Genomic DNA, 15,549 nt, shown 5'->3' with positions numbered 1-15,549 from the left:
TTGTTGGATGGGGGTCTCTGCGTGAAGGACACCATTGTGGGGGTCCACTGAGGACCCCCAGGACAGACCCCTGGGACGATGCCTTTCTAGGACAGATGACCACACACAGTCAAATCCTACAGTTCTGAGCAAAATTCCTCACTTGCCTTGGAAGAGGCACACAAGGGGGTCAGCCATTTATGTTCTGATCCTGATCAACCAGGAATGACCTGGTCAATGGGGACCCTTCCCTTTTGCAACCTGGAGTAAGAAGGTGGTCCTAAAGGGGCTGACGGAAGGGTTAAGGGGAAGCGCAAAGGGACCCGTCCCCAAATCTCACATTAAATGAGGAGTGCAAACAAACCCACCAGAGGCATCAACACTGGCTCCGACTGGACGTTTATACCTCTGTTCAACTTTTGCGACATAGATTTCTTTGCGGTCAAAGGAATACTGGATTGGCCTTCATGAAACCAGTACTACTGGGAGGAACGACTGGGTTTTCACTTGGGTTGACGGGTCACACTATGAAGGGTGAGTTGTGGGGACGCGTGTCCTTGTCCTGCCGCACTTTTACTAACAACACAAATAGTCTCTTGTTCAGCCAGGTGTCCCCCATAATCCTCTATCTGTGCATTTCGTTTTTTCTGCCCTAAGTGCACATGCCTGACATTTCTCCCAGTTGAATTTCATTTTGTCAGCTTTGGGCCCAGCTTTCTATGTCTATTCAAGTCATTTTGAATTTTGGTCCTGGTCCTGGTCCAGAGTCATCAGTTCAATGCGCAAACCATCACACTATGCTGGCTCTGGTACAGCTTGGCCATCCTATTTGTGGCAAACCCATTACCAGCAAACGAACCCAAAAGCACACTGGATAATCCCTAGACATGCAGACAAGAGACAGTATCTGGCATGGACAATTCAACTGACACTTGGCCAAACCCAGCTGACCCTCCGGCCAATTCATTGTGACCTGGAAACTAGGCAAGTCTCATTCCTTTTTGATAGGCAGAAAGGTGTAGGGTAAAGAAATACAGAATGGAAGCCTGATTTGGCCAACCACTCGTGTGGCTTGACCTTTGGATTTGGGCACTTGTAATGTTAACTTGTTTTCTTCCTTACAAACGGGAAGCTCCTGGATTAACTAGTAGGAGATTTTCCCCATTTTAGTCTGAAAAGTGAGCGCTCTGCACATTCGCACGAGCGCCAACGCGTTGTCCTTCAGCGCATACGGGAAAAATACTCCTACTGCAGGATGCTAAGCCTCTGCAGCAGTAGGATAATGAATAAGTTACGCAAAGGAGGAAGTTCCATTTTTGTGGGTTGAAAGTGATGCGCTTCCAGGTTAATGTCCCCATTTCCACACATCCTCAACCAAGAGACCTGAGCATGAGGATATCTTTATGGAGAGCGATATGCTGTATTGCTTTGGCTGGGAAAGGACCAGAAAATCCTTCCGGTCCCCTTGCATTTTATCCATAATGCCATTCCATTTACCAAATGTTTCGCCACATCGTTGTATTTTGTGGGTTTTGGGCCGTGTTCAAGAAGAGTTTGTTTCCAACCATTTTGCCAGCAGCATATTTTCATTTCAGTTCAAAAACGTTTTCAGCCAAAATTGGAGTGGTCACACTTTTGGTATCTTTCCAGATCCGAGGTACGGTCCTGACAGGACTTATGTTCCAATATGGGATATTGGATCGATGGGATCCTGGCCACAGCAAAGAAAAACTCTGTCAAGCGGCGCTACATCTGCGAGAAGGCCGCCGCCGCCGCCGCCGCCACCGCCGCCGCCCAATGGGTCACTGTTTCCCCATTGAACAGGTACCATTTCTCTTTAATGTTTCCAAGGGGTAGTAGTACTGTGGGGCTGACACAGATGGAGGGCTTTCAAGGGGAGGCAGGGTGAGGTCCATAGAGGAGAATGGGGGGATGGATGGCTTCTGCCCAGAGGGACTACTAACTAGTCCAGCTGTCAGGGGCAACGGCGCCACTCTCAGCACGCTGGTTTTTGCACAAGAGGGGAGGCTAGTCGGGCGCAGGGGCCAAGAGGACCCAGTGAAGTGGACCCAGCAGTGGCTGCAGTCTGGCGGTCAGTGGTCAATCTGCCTGGACAAAGGCCTTTGCTGCCCTCGGCCCTTCTCCTTGTTGCAGGAAAACCAGAACTTTAACCGGAATCACAGACCGGGAGCGTGACTGGAAAGGAAACTTCATTTATTGAGCTGCAGCTTGTCCCCAGAAGGGAATATAGATCCAAATTACTGGGGGCCCAGATTTCCAAAGTGAACCAAGCTTGTAGGTAGTACGTTGAACAAAGAAAACTACAAATCACATTTCATCGGGTATGGTATGAATTTAAACAATACACTATGGATATTTAAACATATACTTTGTCCTTATTGGCTGGTCCATTTGTATGTCTGACCCTCTGGGGATACCCATCAATCAAATTATTATCTCTCTCCACACTGTCCTGTATTAAATCCCTTTCTTTTTGGCTCTTGACCAACTCCACTGTGCTGACCATTGGGTTGTGCTGACCACCAGGCCGTCCGCTCCTTGTGCCTCCCTGAGGCCCCAGTGGGCCAGATGGGGCAGCCAGGGAGGCAGATCTGGCCGAAGGACAGAAGCAGCGGCAGATGCTCCTGGGACGCAAGCCCTGCGTTTCCCTGGTGCGCCATTGTGTGCCCCCGCTTAGGCCAAGAGGTCTGCCCTTCGATGGGGAGAATATGCACAGCGTTGCAGATTAAATTTGAAAACCAGAATTATAACCAGAAATAACTAGGGAGACCAGGGTTGGGTTTGGGGTTAGGGCCAGTACAGCCTGGGGCGCGAAAGTAGGGCTCCGGAGAGTGGGGCTCCGCACGCCACGGTGCGTCCAATCGTGGCTTGCCATCTGTTCACAACGGGGGCCTCCATGATGACATATGCGTGGCGCAGAGTCCAAACGGTGGCCATTGCATTGGTATTATTTTTTATTTATAAGTTTATATATATATATATATATATATATATATGCGCCAAGCTGGTAATTTATCAAAAAAAGAGGTGATATGATAGCCCGGTTTTGAGGGTAGCCCTGGTGTGGTGTGTGTATATCTATCTATATTATATATGTAATAATATTTATATACATACATATTTTTACAGTCATACGTATACTGCCTTAATATAAATGATCAATATCTTTACCCTCGACTTTTATCCATTCCGCTTCCTTTTCTTTGGGGTGTTTTCACTTGGCAGATAAAACGGATTAATTGGCGTGATTCTGATTCGATTATGTTTCGGGAATAATTTGAATTTTTCCCATCGTTTCCGTTACGAAAAGGGGCACAATTACCTCGACTTTTAGACCCCGTTTTCATTCCCATTTATTTTAAATCGCTTTATTTTAAAGCGGATTAACTTGGCTCCCCGTCCCATTTGTGTCGGCAAGCTGTCACATCAAGCGGCCTGAGGCGCTTCAGACGTCACAAGTCTTGGGTTTTTTTGGGGGGGGGCCACCCAATGAAAATGGTCTGCATCCGAGGCTCTTCCGTGGTGGTTTCTCCAGACAGAAGGAGCCTTATTCATCCTCTTCTGTGTCTGCCCCAGATTAACTGCAGCCTGAGACTCAGTGCTAGGGAATCCTGGGAATGGTAGTTCAATTATGGCACAGCACTCTCTCAAACACAACCGTTCCCATAATTCCTTAGTACTACAGCCAGGGAAGGTTAGGGGCCTCAAACGCTATTATTGTCTCACACTGGGTTTGGAACGAGAGATGAGTCCTTGTTCGTTGTTTACTTTATAATTTACTTTAGATATACATACATATACACACACACACACACAATATACATTCATGTTCGTATGATATACATGCGTGCAAACACACACACAAATATGTATGTGTGTATATACCTTATGTTGTTGTGTGTGTGTGTGTGTGTATATATTATATATATATGGCTTGTGTGTGTGGGAGTATTGCATATAAAAACCATATGCGTGTGTATAAAGATATATATAGCATATAGATATAGTGTGTTGCGTGTTTGCCAAATTGGATCAAGGAGGAGAAGGCAGTGGGATTCAGTGGGAAGAGACGCTCTTTGGGGCAGAGATAAGAGAAGGTGATCGCCCCCTCAGACCCTGGGCTTCCAATCTCTCCTGCGTCTTCCCATAGTTCCTCTGGTGGAGCCTCCATTCCCCCAAATCCCTTTGCCTGCCCCATTGCTCCCTGGGCTGTCTGGGGGGGCGATCAAGCAGCCATGTACTCCAAAGCCCATCTGTGTCTTCCCATAGTTCTCTGGGAAAGAGGAGGCCCTGTTTCCCCCCAAATCCCTTTGCCTGCCCATTGCTCCCTGGGCTGTCTGGGGGGTGACCAAGCAGCCATGTAACTGCAAAGCCCATCTGTGTCTTCCCATATGTTCCTCTGGGAGAGAGAAGGAGCCTCGTTTCCCCCAAATCCCTTTGCCTGCCCCATTGCTCCCTGGGCTGTCTGGGGGGCGATCAAGCAGCCATGTACTGCAAAGCCCATCTGTGTCTTCCCATAGTTCCTCTGGAAGGAGCCTACCTTTCCCCCAAATCCCTTTGCCTGCCCCATTGCTCCCTGGGGCTGTCTGGGGGGTGATACGCAAGGCCATGTACTGCAAAGCCCATCTGGTGTCTTCCCATAGTTCCTCTGGAAGGAGCCTCCTTTCCCCAAATCCCTTTGCCTGCCCCATTGCTCCCTGGGGCTGTCTGGGGGGCATCAAGCAGCCATGTACTGCAAAGCCCATCTGTTGTCTTCCCATAGTTCCTCTGGAAGGAGCCTCCTTTCCCCCAAATCCCTTTGCCTGCCCCATTGCTCCCTCGGGCTGTCTGGGGGGCGCATCACAGCAGCACATGTACTGCAAAGCCCATCTGTGTCTTCCCATCGATTCCTCTGGAAGAACCGCCTCCTTTCCCCAAATCCCTTTGCCTGCCCCATGCTCCCTGGGCTGTCTGGGGGGTGACAAGCAGCCATGTACTGCAAAGCCCATCTGTGTCTTTCCCACATTCCTCTGGAAGGAGCCTCCTTTCCCCCAAATCCCTTTGCCTGCCCCATTGCTCCTGGGGCTGTCTGGGGGGCGATCAAGCAGCCATGTACTGCAAAGCCCATCTGTGTCGTCCCATAGTTCCTCTGGAAGGAGCGTCTCCTTTCCCCCAAATCCCTTTGCCTGCCCCATGTGCTGCTCCCTGGGCTTGTCTGGGGGGTGACATCAAGCCACATGTGACTGCAAGCCCATCTGTCTTCCCACAGTTCCTCTGGAAGGAGCCTCCTTTCCCCCCAAATCCCTTTGCCTGCCCATTGCTCCCTGGGCTGTCTGGGGGGTGACCAAACAGCCATGTACTGCAAAGCCCATCTTGTGTCTTCCCACAGTTCCTCTGGAAGGAGCCTACTGTTCCCCCAATCCCTTTGCCCTGCCCCATTTGCTCCCTGGGCTGTCTGGGGGGCGACCAAGCAGCCATGTACTGCAAGCCCATCTGTGTCTTCCCATAGTTCCTCTGGAAGGCGAGCCTCCTTTCCCCCAAATCCCTTTGCCTGCCCCATTGCTTCCCTGGGCTGTCTGGGGGGTGACCAAGCAGCCATGTACTGGCAAAGCCCATCTGTGTCTTCCCACAGTTTCCTCTGGAAGAAGCCTCCTTTCCCCAAATCCCTTTGCCTGCCCCATTGCTCCCTGGGCTGTCTGGGGGGCGATCAAAGCAGCCATGTACTGGCAAAGCCCATCTGTGTCTTCCCATAGTTCCTCTGAAGGAGCCTCCTTCCCCCAACATCCCTTTGCTGCCCCATTGCTCCTGGGCTGTCTGGGGGGCGACCAAGCAGCCATGTACTGCAAAGCCCATCTGTGTCTCTCCATAGTTCCTCTGGGAAAGAGAGAAGGAGCCTCCATTCCCCCAAATCCCTTTGCCTGCCCCATTGCTCCCTGGGCTGTCTGGGGGGCGATCAAGCAGCCATGTACTGCAAAGCCCATCTGTGTCTGTCCCATAGTCCTCTGGAAGGAGCCTCCTTTCCCCCAAATCCCTTTGCCTGCCCCATTGCTCCCTGGGCTGTCTGGGGGGCGACCAAGCAGCCATGTACTGCAAAGCCCATCTGTGTCTTCCCATAGTTCCTCTGGGAAAGGAGAAGGAGCCTCCTTTCCCCCAATCCCTTTGCCTGCCGCCTCTGGCCCTGGGCTGCTGGGGGGTGACCAAGCAGCCATGTACTGCAAAAGCCCATCTGTGTCTTCCCATAGTTCCTCTGGAAGGAGCCTCCTGTCCCCCAAATCCCTTTGCCTGCCCCATTGCTCCCTGGGCTGTCTGGGGGCGACCAAGCAGCCATGTACTGCAAAGCCCATCTGTGTCTTCCCATAGTTCCTCTGGGAAAGAGAGAAGGAGCCTCCTTTCCCCCAAATCCCTTTGCCTGCCCCATTGCTCCCTGGGCTGTTCTGGGGGTGACCAAGCAGCCATGTACTGCAAAGCCCATCTGTGTCTTCCCACAGTTCCTCTGGGAAGAGAGAGGAGCCTCCTTTCCCCAAATCCCTTTGCCTGCCCCATGTGCTCCCTGGGCTGTCTGGGGGGCGACCAAGCAACCATGTACTGCAAAGCCCATCTGTGTCTTCCCACAGTTCCTCTGGAAGGAGCCTCCTTTCCCCCAAATCCCTTTGCTGCCCCATTGCTCCCTGGGCTGTCTGGGGGGCGCATCAAGCAGCCATGTACTGCAAAGCCCATCTGTGTCTTCCCATAGTTCCTCTGGAAGGAGCCTCCTTTCCCCCAAATCCCTTTGCCTGCCCCATTGCTCCTGGGCTGTCTGGGGGGCGCGACCAAGCAGCCATGTACTGAAGCCCAATCTGTGTCCTTCCCATAGTTCCTCTGGAAGTCCCTCCTTTCCCCCAAATCCCTTTGCCTGCCCATTGCTCCCTGGGCTGTCTGGGGGGCGATCAAGCAGCCATGTACTGCAAAGCCCATCTGTGTCTTCCCACAGTTCCTCTGGAAGGAGCCTCCTTTCCCCCAAATCCCTTTGCCTGCCCCATTGCTCCCTGGGCTGTCTGGGGGGCGATCAAGCAGCCATGTACTGCAAAGCCCATCTGTGTCTTCCATAGTTCCTCTGGAAGGAGCCTCCTTTCCCCCAAATCCCTTTGCCTGCCCCATTGCTCCCTGGGCTGTCTGGGGGGACACCAAGCAGACCATGTACTGCAAAGCCCATCTGTGTTTCCCATAGTTTCCTCTGGGAAAGAGAGAAGGGCCTCCTTTCCCCCAAATCCCTTTGCCTGCCCCATTGCTCCCTGGGCTGTCTGGGGGTGGACCAAGCAGCCATGTACTGGCAAAGCCCATCTGTGTCTTCCATCGAGTTCCCTCTGGAAGGAGCCTCCTGTCCCCCCAAATCCCTTTGCCTGCCCCATTGCTCCTGGGCTGTATGGGTGGGCGACCAAGCAGACCATGTACTGCAAAGCCCATCTGGTCTTCCCATATGTTCCTCTGGGAAAGAGAGAAGGAGCCTCCTTTCCCCCAACTCCCTTTGCTGCCCCATTGCTCCCTGGGCGTGTCTGGGGGTGACCCAAGCAGCCATGTACTGCAAAGCCCATCTGTGTCTTCCCATAGTTCCTCTGGGAAAGAGAGAAGGAGCCTCCTTTCCCCCAAATCCCTGTTGCCTGCCCCATTGCTCCCTGGGCTGGTCTGGGGGTGACCAAGCAGCCATGTACTGCAAGCCCATCTGTGTCTTCCCATAGTTGTCCTCTGTGGAAAGAGAGAAGGAGCCTGCCTTTCCCCCAAATCCCTTTGCCTGCCCCATTGCTCCCTGGGCTGTCTGGGGGGCGACCAAGCAGCCATGTACTGCAAAGCCCATCTGTGTCTTCCCACGTTCCTCTGGAAGGAGCCTCCTTTTCCCCCAAATCCCTTTGCCTGCCCCATTGCTCTGCCCGGCTGTCTGGGGGGCGATCAAGCAGCCATGTACTGCAAAGCCCATCTGTGTCCTTCCCATAGTTCCTCTGAAGGAGCCTCCTTTCCCCCAAATCCTTTGCCTGCCCCATTGCTCCTGGGCTGTCTGGGGGGCGATCAAGCGCCATGTACTGCAAAGCCCATCTGTGTCTTCCCTAGTTTCCTCTGGAAGGAGCCTCCTTACCCCAAATCCCTTGCCTGCCCCATTGCTCCCTGGGCTGTCTGGGGGCGATCACGCAGCCCATGTACTGCAAAGCCCATCGTGTCTCCCATAGTTCCTCTGGAAGGAAGCCTCCTTCCCCAAATCCCTTTGCCTGCCCCATTGCTCCCTGGGCTGTGGGGGGCGACCAAGCAGCCATGTACTCCATGTATACACACACACACACACACACACACACACGGTTCCTTACTATCTATATACATAAAATCTAATTATAGCATATAATTATATAGTCTTACATGATTTCTACTCTATTCATATGTTTCTAACTCTTTTATTAAATCTTATGTCTTTGATTCAAATCTATTTTTCTCAGAAGGAAAGAAGGAAGGAAGGAAGGAAGGAAGGAAGGAAGGAAGGAAGGAAGGAGTGTGAGAGAGTCCTACAGCTGGAGGATGCTCCCAGAGGCCACTGGGTTCAACCTGAGGAGGGTCACTGGAGGATGTCCATCTAGAATATCCCCAGTCGGTCACTGTCCAGTCTCTTTTTGTGGCTGTCCAGAGGAGGCTGCCCCTCCCCCTCTCCAGGCCATGGGTGCCTTTGCTTGACCAGTCTCCCTGGCAAGAAGCTCCTTCCAGTGGTCAGTCGGTCAGTTGCCCTCCGGGAACTTCCCGCCCTGCGAGATGGCCACAAAAATGGTGGAAGGTCTGGAAACCATGGAGCCCAAGAGAAAAGACTCAGGGAGACGCTGGGAATCTTTAGTCTGGAGAAGAGACGGTCAGCCCCTGCTTAAATATTTGAAGGGATTTCATACTGAGGGGGAGCAAGCTTGTTTCCTGCTGCTCCAGAGACTGGGACCCAATGGAGCAATGGATGCCAGCTCCAGGGAAAGAGATTCCAGACCAACATTAGGAAGAACCAACCTCCTGAGAGTCAGGGCTGTTGGGCAGAGGAACAGACTCCTGCCTTGGAGGCTGTCTTTAAGCAGAGGCTGGATGGCCATCTCTCAATGCAGCTGCTTTGATGGAGAGTTCCTGCAGGACAGAATAAAGGGGTTGGAGGGGACCAGGGCCTTTTGAGGGTCTTTCCCAACTCTATGGTTCTGTGGTTCTATGATTCTAGAGGGGAAATGGCACCTGTTTTGGTCCTTGGGGGCATGTTTGGGGGCAGAGGAAGGGGCCAGATCATGGGACTTCCTCTTTCTGAGTCTAGGAGAGCAATGTCTCTTGTGGGTGTGTATGTGACTTTCTGCTCGGCTGCCTCCACTTCTGCTTTCTGTCACCAGTTCGAAACACGTCTTTTTTGAAGCGCACACCAGTGCCGTCCACCTGTCTGTCCAAGCTTTTCTTGCCAGCGTCCAGCAAGCCCATTCCTGGCCTGGCATGGCCGAAGGAGTGACCTACGCTGCCTGGTTTGTGAGGAGCCCCCGAGAAGACCCCGCAGGAAGGTGGGTCAGAAGGGGCCAGGCCTTGTATGGGGTCCCCCTTTCTATCCCCCCCATTACCTCTTCTTTTGCTTCTTTTCCAGGAATTGAAGAGCAAGGGGAGGTCGCCTACGAAAATGTTGAGGGTCCCAGGCCCTTGGAAGGACAGGAGAACCCCAAGGAGAGCAGAGGTCAGCCCTGGGACCCCCTACCCTCTCTGCCCCTTTTCTCTGCCCATCTGGGTCTTTTCCTCTCCTGGGGCAGAAGGTGGCACCGGAGGGTCCCCACCTTGAGCTGCTTTTGCAGAAGAACCCTTTGCATCTCAGATGGCAAGAGTTGGCAAGCCAACACATCTCCTGCGCGAAGCCAAAAGCTTCCATGGCCGGCATCCATAGCTTTTTGTGGGTTTTTCTGGCTCTGGGGCCATGTTCTGGAGGAGCGTCTTCCTGATGTTTCGCCAGCAGCGTCTGTGGCTTTGGCACCTTCAGAGAAATGCCAGCCAGAGATGAGATGCAGGTGGAACATGAGGAAGAAACGCTTCTAGAACATGGCCAGCACATCTCCTGCTTAGATGGGTTTCCCGAATGACAGAAACCGTGGTTAATCATCTGGTGTTTTGCCGGAAGAGAAATACCAGAGAAAAGAGGACCAAGACCTTTCCCCATTGTCCAGAAAAGCTCATCTCAGGGAGGCAGAGGCACCCACCGGCTGCAAGGCAGGGAAGGCTTTGGAGACTTCTGCGGCTTCGGACGTTGGGTTTGTCCCAACGGAGTTGTTGGCTGCATTTGTTTAAGGGAAGGAGGAGGAGAAAAAGTAAGGAACACCCAGGTGGGCAACCTGCCCGCTTATTATTCATCTGGGGGTTTCTATGCCACGCAGTGCTGCAACAAACACTTCTCAAGGGAGCCCACACAGCGAGACCACCGTCCAGCCCTTGAGTGACCACAACCGCTCCTCCGCCGCGGCCGGCGTCCTTTGCCTTTTTTGCAGGGGAGCCCTTTGCAAACTCCCAGCCAGGTCCCCCAATATAACCTTGCTGACCTCCTCCCCCAGGATCTGAGCCGTGGGTCAAGAGGACCACCGTCCTGGGCCTTCTGGCCGCCTGCCTCTTCCTCCTGGCCACCGCCGTGGGACTCGGGGTCCGGTGTGAGTAGATGCCCAAATCCCACCCCACAAGACCCAAAGCAATGGTCAGGGGGAGCGTGGCCCTTGAACCCGTTGGGTCTGGCTCCCCTTGGGGCCCAGGCAGGTTGGGGGTCCCTTTGCCACTGCTAGCCATCTTGTCCTTTCAGAAGCCCCAGGAGGAGAAGGGCCATAGGAGCTCCATGGGCTCCATGGCATGGCTCCATCTTTCTATGGAGGATGCAGTTTGTGGACCAAGTGGACACTTGCCCTCTTCTTTCAAACCCACCCTTTCTCTCTCTTTTCCCTGCAGATGGACAGGTCTTTGGTCAGCTCCAGCGGGCATCCCAAGACTACGCTGACCACACCAGCATCCTGGCGCAGAGAGTCAGCACCCAGGACCAGAGCCTGGTGGTGATGGATGTCCAGCTGCACCAGGCCACGATGGAGCTCAATGCCACCCAAGTGGCCCTTCAGAAGAGCCTAGTGGTCACAGAAAGGACCCAGAAGCATCTGGAGAAGGTGGAGGACCAGTTGAGGGATGCCAACCACAGCCTAGAGGCCTTGAAGTGGGAGACGGAGCGAATGGAGGCAGAATTGCGCCAGGCTGTGTCCTGCCAGATTGGTAAGCAGCATTCACCCCTGGCCCTCTCCGGTTTGCTGGACTCACATCGGTCCTGTAGGTCTCAGCCGGATAAGCCATTTTTGATAGTCTTTCCAACTGTAGACTTGCCCTTTCGGCCCTGATAGAATGGGAGGGGTCTGGGCCTTTGAAAGTGACCAATGGGGTGTCCAGTGAGGTCCTGTCCTGGGCCCAGTTTGCTATTCAGCATCTTTATCAATGACTTGGATGACAGAATTGGGGGCATACTTATCAAATTGGTTGACCGGCCGAACCCAAAGGACACTCAGCAATAGCTCCTCTTCTTTATCCTGGAGAGAAGTGACCAGTGGGGTGTCCAGTGGGGTCACCTGCTCCTGCCCCAAATAAGTCCCTCAAAAACACCTGGGCTTTGAATTACTCTGGGTCCGAAACCTGCGCCACAGAGGGGCCACCGCAAGGCCAGCCACGGCCGCTCGCTCTGACCCTTCTGTCTGTCTGTCCATCTGCCTGTCTGTCCATCTGTCCATCCATCCATCTGTAGGCTGCTGCCCCCAAGGATGGCGATTCTTCCGTTGGAAATGCCTCTGGGTTTCAGAAGAGGAGAAGTTCTGGATGGAGAGCCAGGCGTCCTGCGAACGGAGAGCCTCTCGGCTGCTTATCCTGAAGGAGCCCTGGGGCGCAAGGGAGATTTGGGAGACGGTTTTGGAGGAGATGAAGGAGGAGGAGGAGGAGGCAGAGTTAGGCATAGAGGGATGGAGGCTGGGGCAGGTGGGTCTCCCTTGTTGGATGGGGGTCTCTGCGTGAAGGACACCATTGTGGGGGTCCACTGAGGACCCCCAGGACAGACCCCTGGGACGATGCCTTTCTAGGACAGATGACCACACACAGTCAAATCCTCAAGTTCTAGCAAATTCCTCACTTGCCTGGAAGAGGCAACAAGGGGGTCAGCCATTTTATGTCTGATCCTGATCAACAGGAATGACCTGGTCAATGGGGACCCTTCCCTTTTGCAACCTGGAGTAAGAAGGTGGTCCTAAAGGGGCTGACGGAAGGGTTAAGGGGAAGCGCAAAGGGACCCTGTCCCCAAATCTCACATTAAATGAGGAGTGCAACAAACCCACCAGAGGCATCAAAACTGGCTCCGACTGACGTTTATACCTCTGTCTAACTTTTTCGACATAGAGTTCTTTGCGGTCAAAGGAATACTGGATTGGACTTCATGAAACCAGTACTACTGGGAGGAACGACTGGGTTTTCACTTGGGTTGACGGGTCACACTATGAAGGGTGAGTTGTGGGACGCGTGTCCTTGTCCTGCGCACTTTTACTAACACACAAATAAGTCTCTTGTTCAGCCAGGTGTCCCCCATAATCCTCTATCTGTGCATTTCGTTTTTCTGCCCTAAGTGCAATGCCTGACATTTCTCCCAGTTGAATTTCATTTTGTCAGCTTTGGCCCAGCTTTCTAGTCTATTCAAGTCATTTTGAATTTTGGTCCTGTCCTGTCCAGAGTCATAGTTCAATGCGCAAACCATCACACTATGCTGGCTCTGGTACAGCATTGCCATCCTATTTGTGCAAACCCATTTACCAGCAAACGAACCCAAAAGCACACTGGATAATCCCATAGACATCAGACAAAGACAGTATCTGGCATGGACAATTCAACTGACACTTGGCCAACCCAGCTGACCCTCCGGCCAATTCATTTGACCTGGAAACTAGGCAAGTCTATTCCTTTTTATAGGCAGAAAGGTGAGGGTAAAGAAATACAGAATGGAAGCCTGATTTGGCCAACCATCTTGTGGCTTGACCTTTGGATTTGGGCACTTGTAATAGTTAACTTGTTTTCTTCCTTAAAACGGGAAGCTCTGGATTAACTAGTAGGAGATGTTCCCATTTTAGTCTGAAAAGTGAGCGCTCTGCACATTCGCACGAGCGCAAAGCGTTGTCCTTCAGCGCATACGGGAAAAATACTCCTACTGCAGGATGCTAAGCCTCTGCAGCAGTAGGATAATGATAAGTTACGCAAAGGAGGAAGTTCATTTTTGTGGGTTGAAAGTGATGCGCTTCCAGGATTATGTCCCATTTCCACACTTCATCAACCAAGAGACCTGAGCATAGGATATCTTTATGGAGAGCGATATGCTGTATTGCTTTGGCTGGGAAAGGACCAGAAAATCCCTTCCGGTCCCTTGCATTTTATCCATAATGCCATTCATTTACCAAATGTTTCGCCACATCGTTGTATTTTGTGGGTTTTGGGGCCGTGTTCAAGAAGAGTTTGTTTCCAACATTTTGCCAGCAGCATATTTCATTTCAGTTCAAAAACGTTTTCAGCCAAAATTGGATGGGTCACACTTTTGGTATCTTTCCAGATCCGAGGTACGTCCTGACAGGACTTATTTCCAATATGGGATATTGATCGATGGGTTCCTGGCCACAGCAAAGAAGAACTCTGTCAAGCGGCGCTACGTCTGCGAGAAGGCCGCCGCCGCTGCCGCCGCCGCCGCCAATGGGTCACTGTTTCCCCATTGAACAGGTACCATTTCTCTTTAATGTTTCCAAGGGGTAGTAGTACTGTGGGGCTGACAAGATGGAGGGCTTTCAAGGGGAGGCAGGGTGAGTCCATAGAGGAGAATGGGGGGATGGATGGCTTCTGCCCAGAGGGCTACTACTAGTCCAGCGTCAGGGGCAACGGGCGCCACTCTCAGACGCTGTTTTTGCACAAGAGGGAGGCTAGTCGGGCGCAGGGGCCAAGAGGACCCAGTGAAGTGGACCCAGCAGTGGCTGCAGTCTGGCGGTCAGTGGTCATCTGCCTGGACAAAGGCCTTTGCTGCCCTCGGCCCTTCTCCTTGTTGCAGGAAACCAGAACTTTAACCGGAATTACAGACCTGGAGCTGACTGGAAAGGAAACTTCATTTATTGAGCTGCAGCTCGTCCCCAGAAGGAAATAGATCCAAATTACTGGGGGCCCAGATTTCCAAAGTGAACCAAGCTTTTATAGTACGTTGAACAAAGAAAACTACAAATCACATTTCATCGGTTATGTATGAATTTAAACATATACCTATTGGTATATTTAAACATATACTTTGTCCTTATTGGCTGGTCATTTGTATGTCTGACCCTCTGGGGATACCCATCAATCAAATTATTATCTCTCTCCAACTGTCCTGTATTAAATCCCTTTCTTTTTGGCTCTTGACCAACTCCACTTGTGCTGACCATTGGGTTGTGCTGACCACCAGGCCGTCCGCTCCTGGGCCTCCCTGAGGCCCCAGTGGGCCAGATGGGGCAGCCAGGGAGGCAGATCTGGCCGAAGGACAGAAGCAGCGGCAGATGCTCCTGGGACGCAAGCCCTGCGTTCCCTGGCGCCATTTGTGCCCACGCTTAGGCCAAGAGGTCTCCCTTCAATGGGGAGAATATGCCAGCGTTGCAGATTAAATTTGAAAACCAGAATTATAACCAGAAATACTAGGGAGACCAGGGTTGGGGTTGGGGTTAGGGCCCAGTACAGCCTGGGGCCGAAAGTAGGGCTCCGGAGAGTGGGGCATCCGCACGCCACGGGCGCCATCGTGGCTTGCCACCTGTTCACACGGGGGCCTCCATGATGACATATGCGTGGCGCAGAGTCCAAACGGTGCCATTGCATTGGTATTATTTTTTATTTATAAGATTATATATATATATATATATATATATGCGCCAAGCTGGTAATTTTATCAAAAAAAGAGGTGATATGATAGCCCGGTTTGAGGGTAGCCCTGTGTGTGTGTGTGTATATATATATATATATAATAAATATTTTATATACATACATATTTTTACAGTCATACGTATACTGCCTTAATATAATGATCAATATCTTTACCTCGACTTTTATCCATTCCGCTTCCTTTTCTTTGGGGGTGTTTTCACTTGGCAGATAAAACGGATTATACTGGCGTGATTCTGATTCGGATTATGTTTCGGGAATAATTTGAATTTTTCCCATCGTTTCCGTTACGAAAAGGGGCAAATTACCTCGATTCATTTAGACCCCGTTTTCATTCCCATTTATTTTAAATCGCTTTATTTTAAAGCGGATTAACTTGCTCCCCGTTCCCATTTGTGTCGGCAAGCTGTCAATCAAGCGCCTAGGCTTCAGACGTCACAAGTCTTGGGTTTTTTTTGGGGGGGGGGGCACCCAATGAAAATGGTCTGCATCCGAGGCTCTTCCGTTGTGTTTCTCCAGACAAGAAGGAGCCTTATTCATCCTCTTCTGTGTCTCCCCAGATTAACTGCAGCCATGACTCAGTGCTAGGGAATCCTGGGAATGGTAGTTCATTATGGCACC

At 51.9% G+C, this 15,549-nt stretch overlaps 1 protein-coding gene across 1 annotated transcript; it reads left to right on the top strand.

The window, feature by feature from the left end:
- Positions 1-1,666: 1,666 nt before the first annotated feature.
- LOC121920724 (B-cell differentiation antigen CD72-like) lies at positions 1,667-14,364 on the top strand. The gene is made up of 10 exons (XM_042447879.1): positions 1,667-1,803; positions 2,561-2,685; positions 9,486-9,509; positions 9,590-9,676; positions 10,539-10,631; positions 10,921-11,232; positions 11,753-11,979; positions 12,394-12,497; positions 13,589-13,752; positions 14,075-14,364. The coding sequence occupies exons 1-9, from the start codon at positions 1,667-1,669 to the stop codon at positions 13,746-13,748; spliced, it is 1,269 nt and encodes a 422-aa protein (XP_042303813.1). The 3' UTR covers positions 13,749-13,752; positions 14,075-14,364.
- Positions 14,365-15,549: the final 1,185 nt, after the last annotated feature.

The sequence above is a fragment of the Sceloporus undulatus genome, chromosome 2 (assembly GCF_019175285.1).
Source record: "Sceloporus undulatus isolate JIND9_A2432 ecotype Alabama chromosome 2, SceUnd_v1.1, whole genome shotgun sequence".
Classification (NCBI taxonomy): Eukaryota; Metazoa; Chordata; class Lepidosauria; order Squamata; family Phrynosomatidae; genus Sceloporus; species Sceloporus undulatus.
This window is presented reverse-complemented; position numbering and strand designations above follow the sequence as displayed.

Coding starts and splice junctions, on each gene's coding strand:
- LOC121920724 (XM_042447879.1), top strand. CDS start 1,667: ATGGGATATTGGATCGATGGGATCCTGGCCACAGCAAAGAAAAACTCT. Junction 1,804..2,560: donor ACTGTTTCCCCATTGAACAG/GTACCATTTCTC, acceptor CTGAGGCCCCAG/TGGGCCAGATGGGGCAGCCA. Junction 11,980..12,393: donor AGGGATGGAGGCTGGGGCAG/GTGGGTCTCCCT, acceptor TTTTCGACATAG/AGTTCTTTGCGGTCAAAGGA.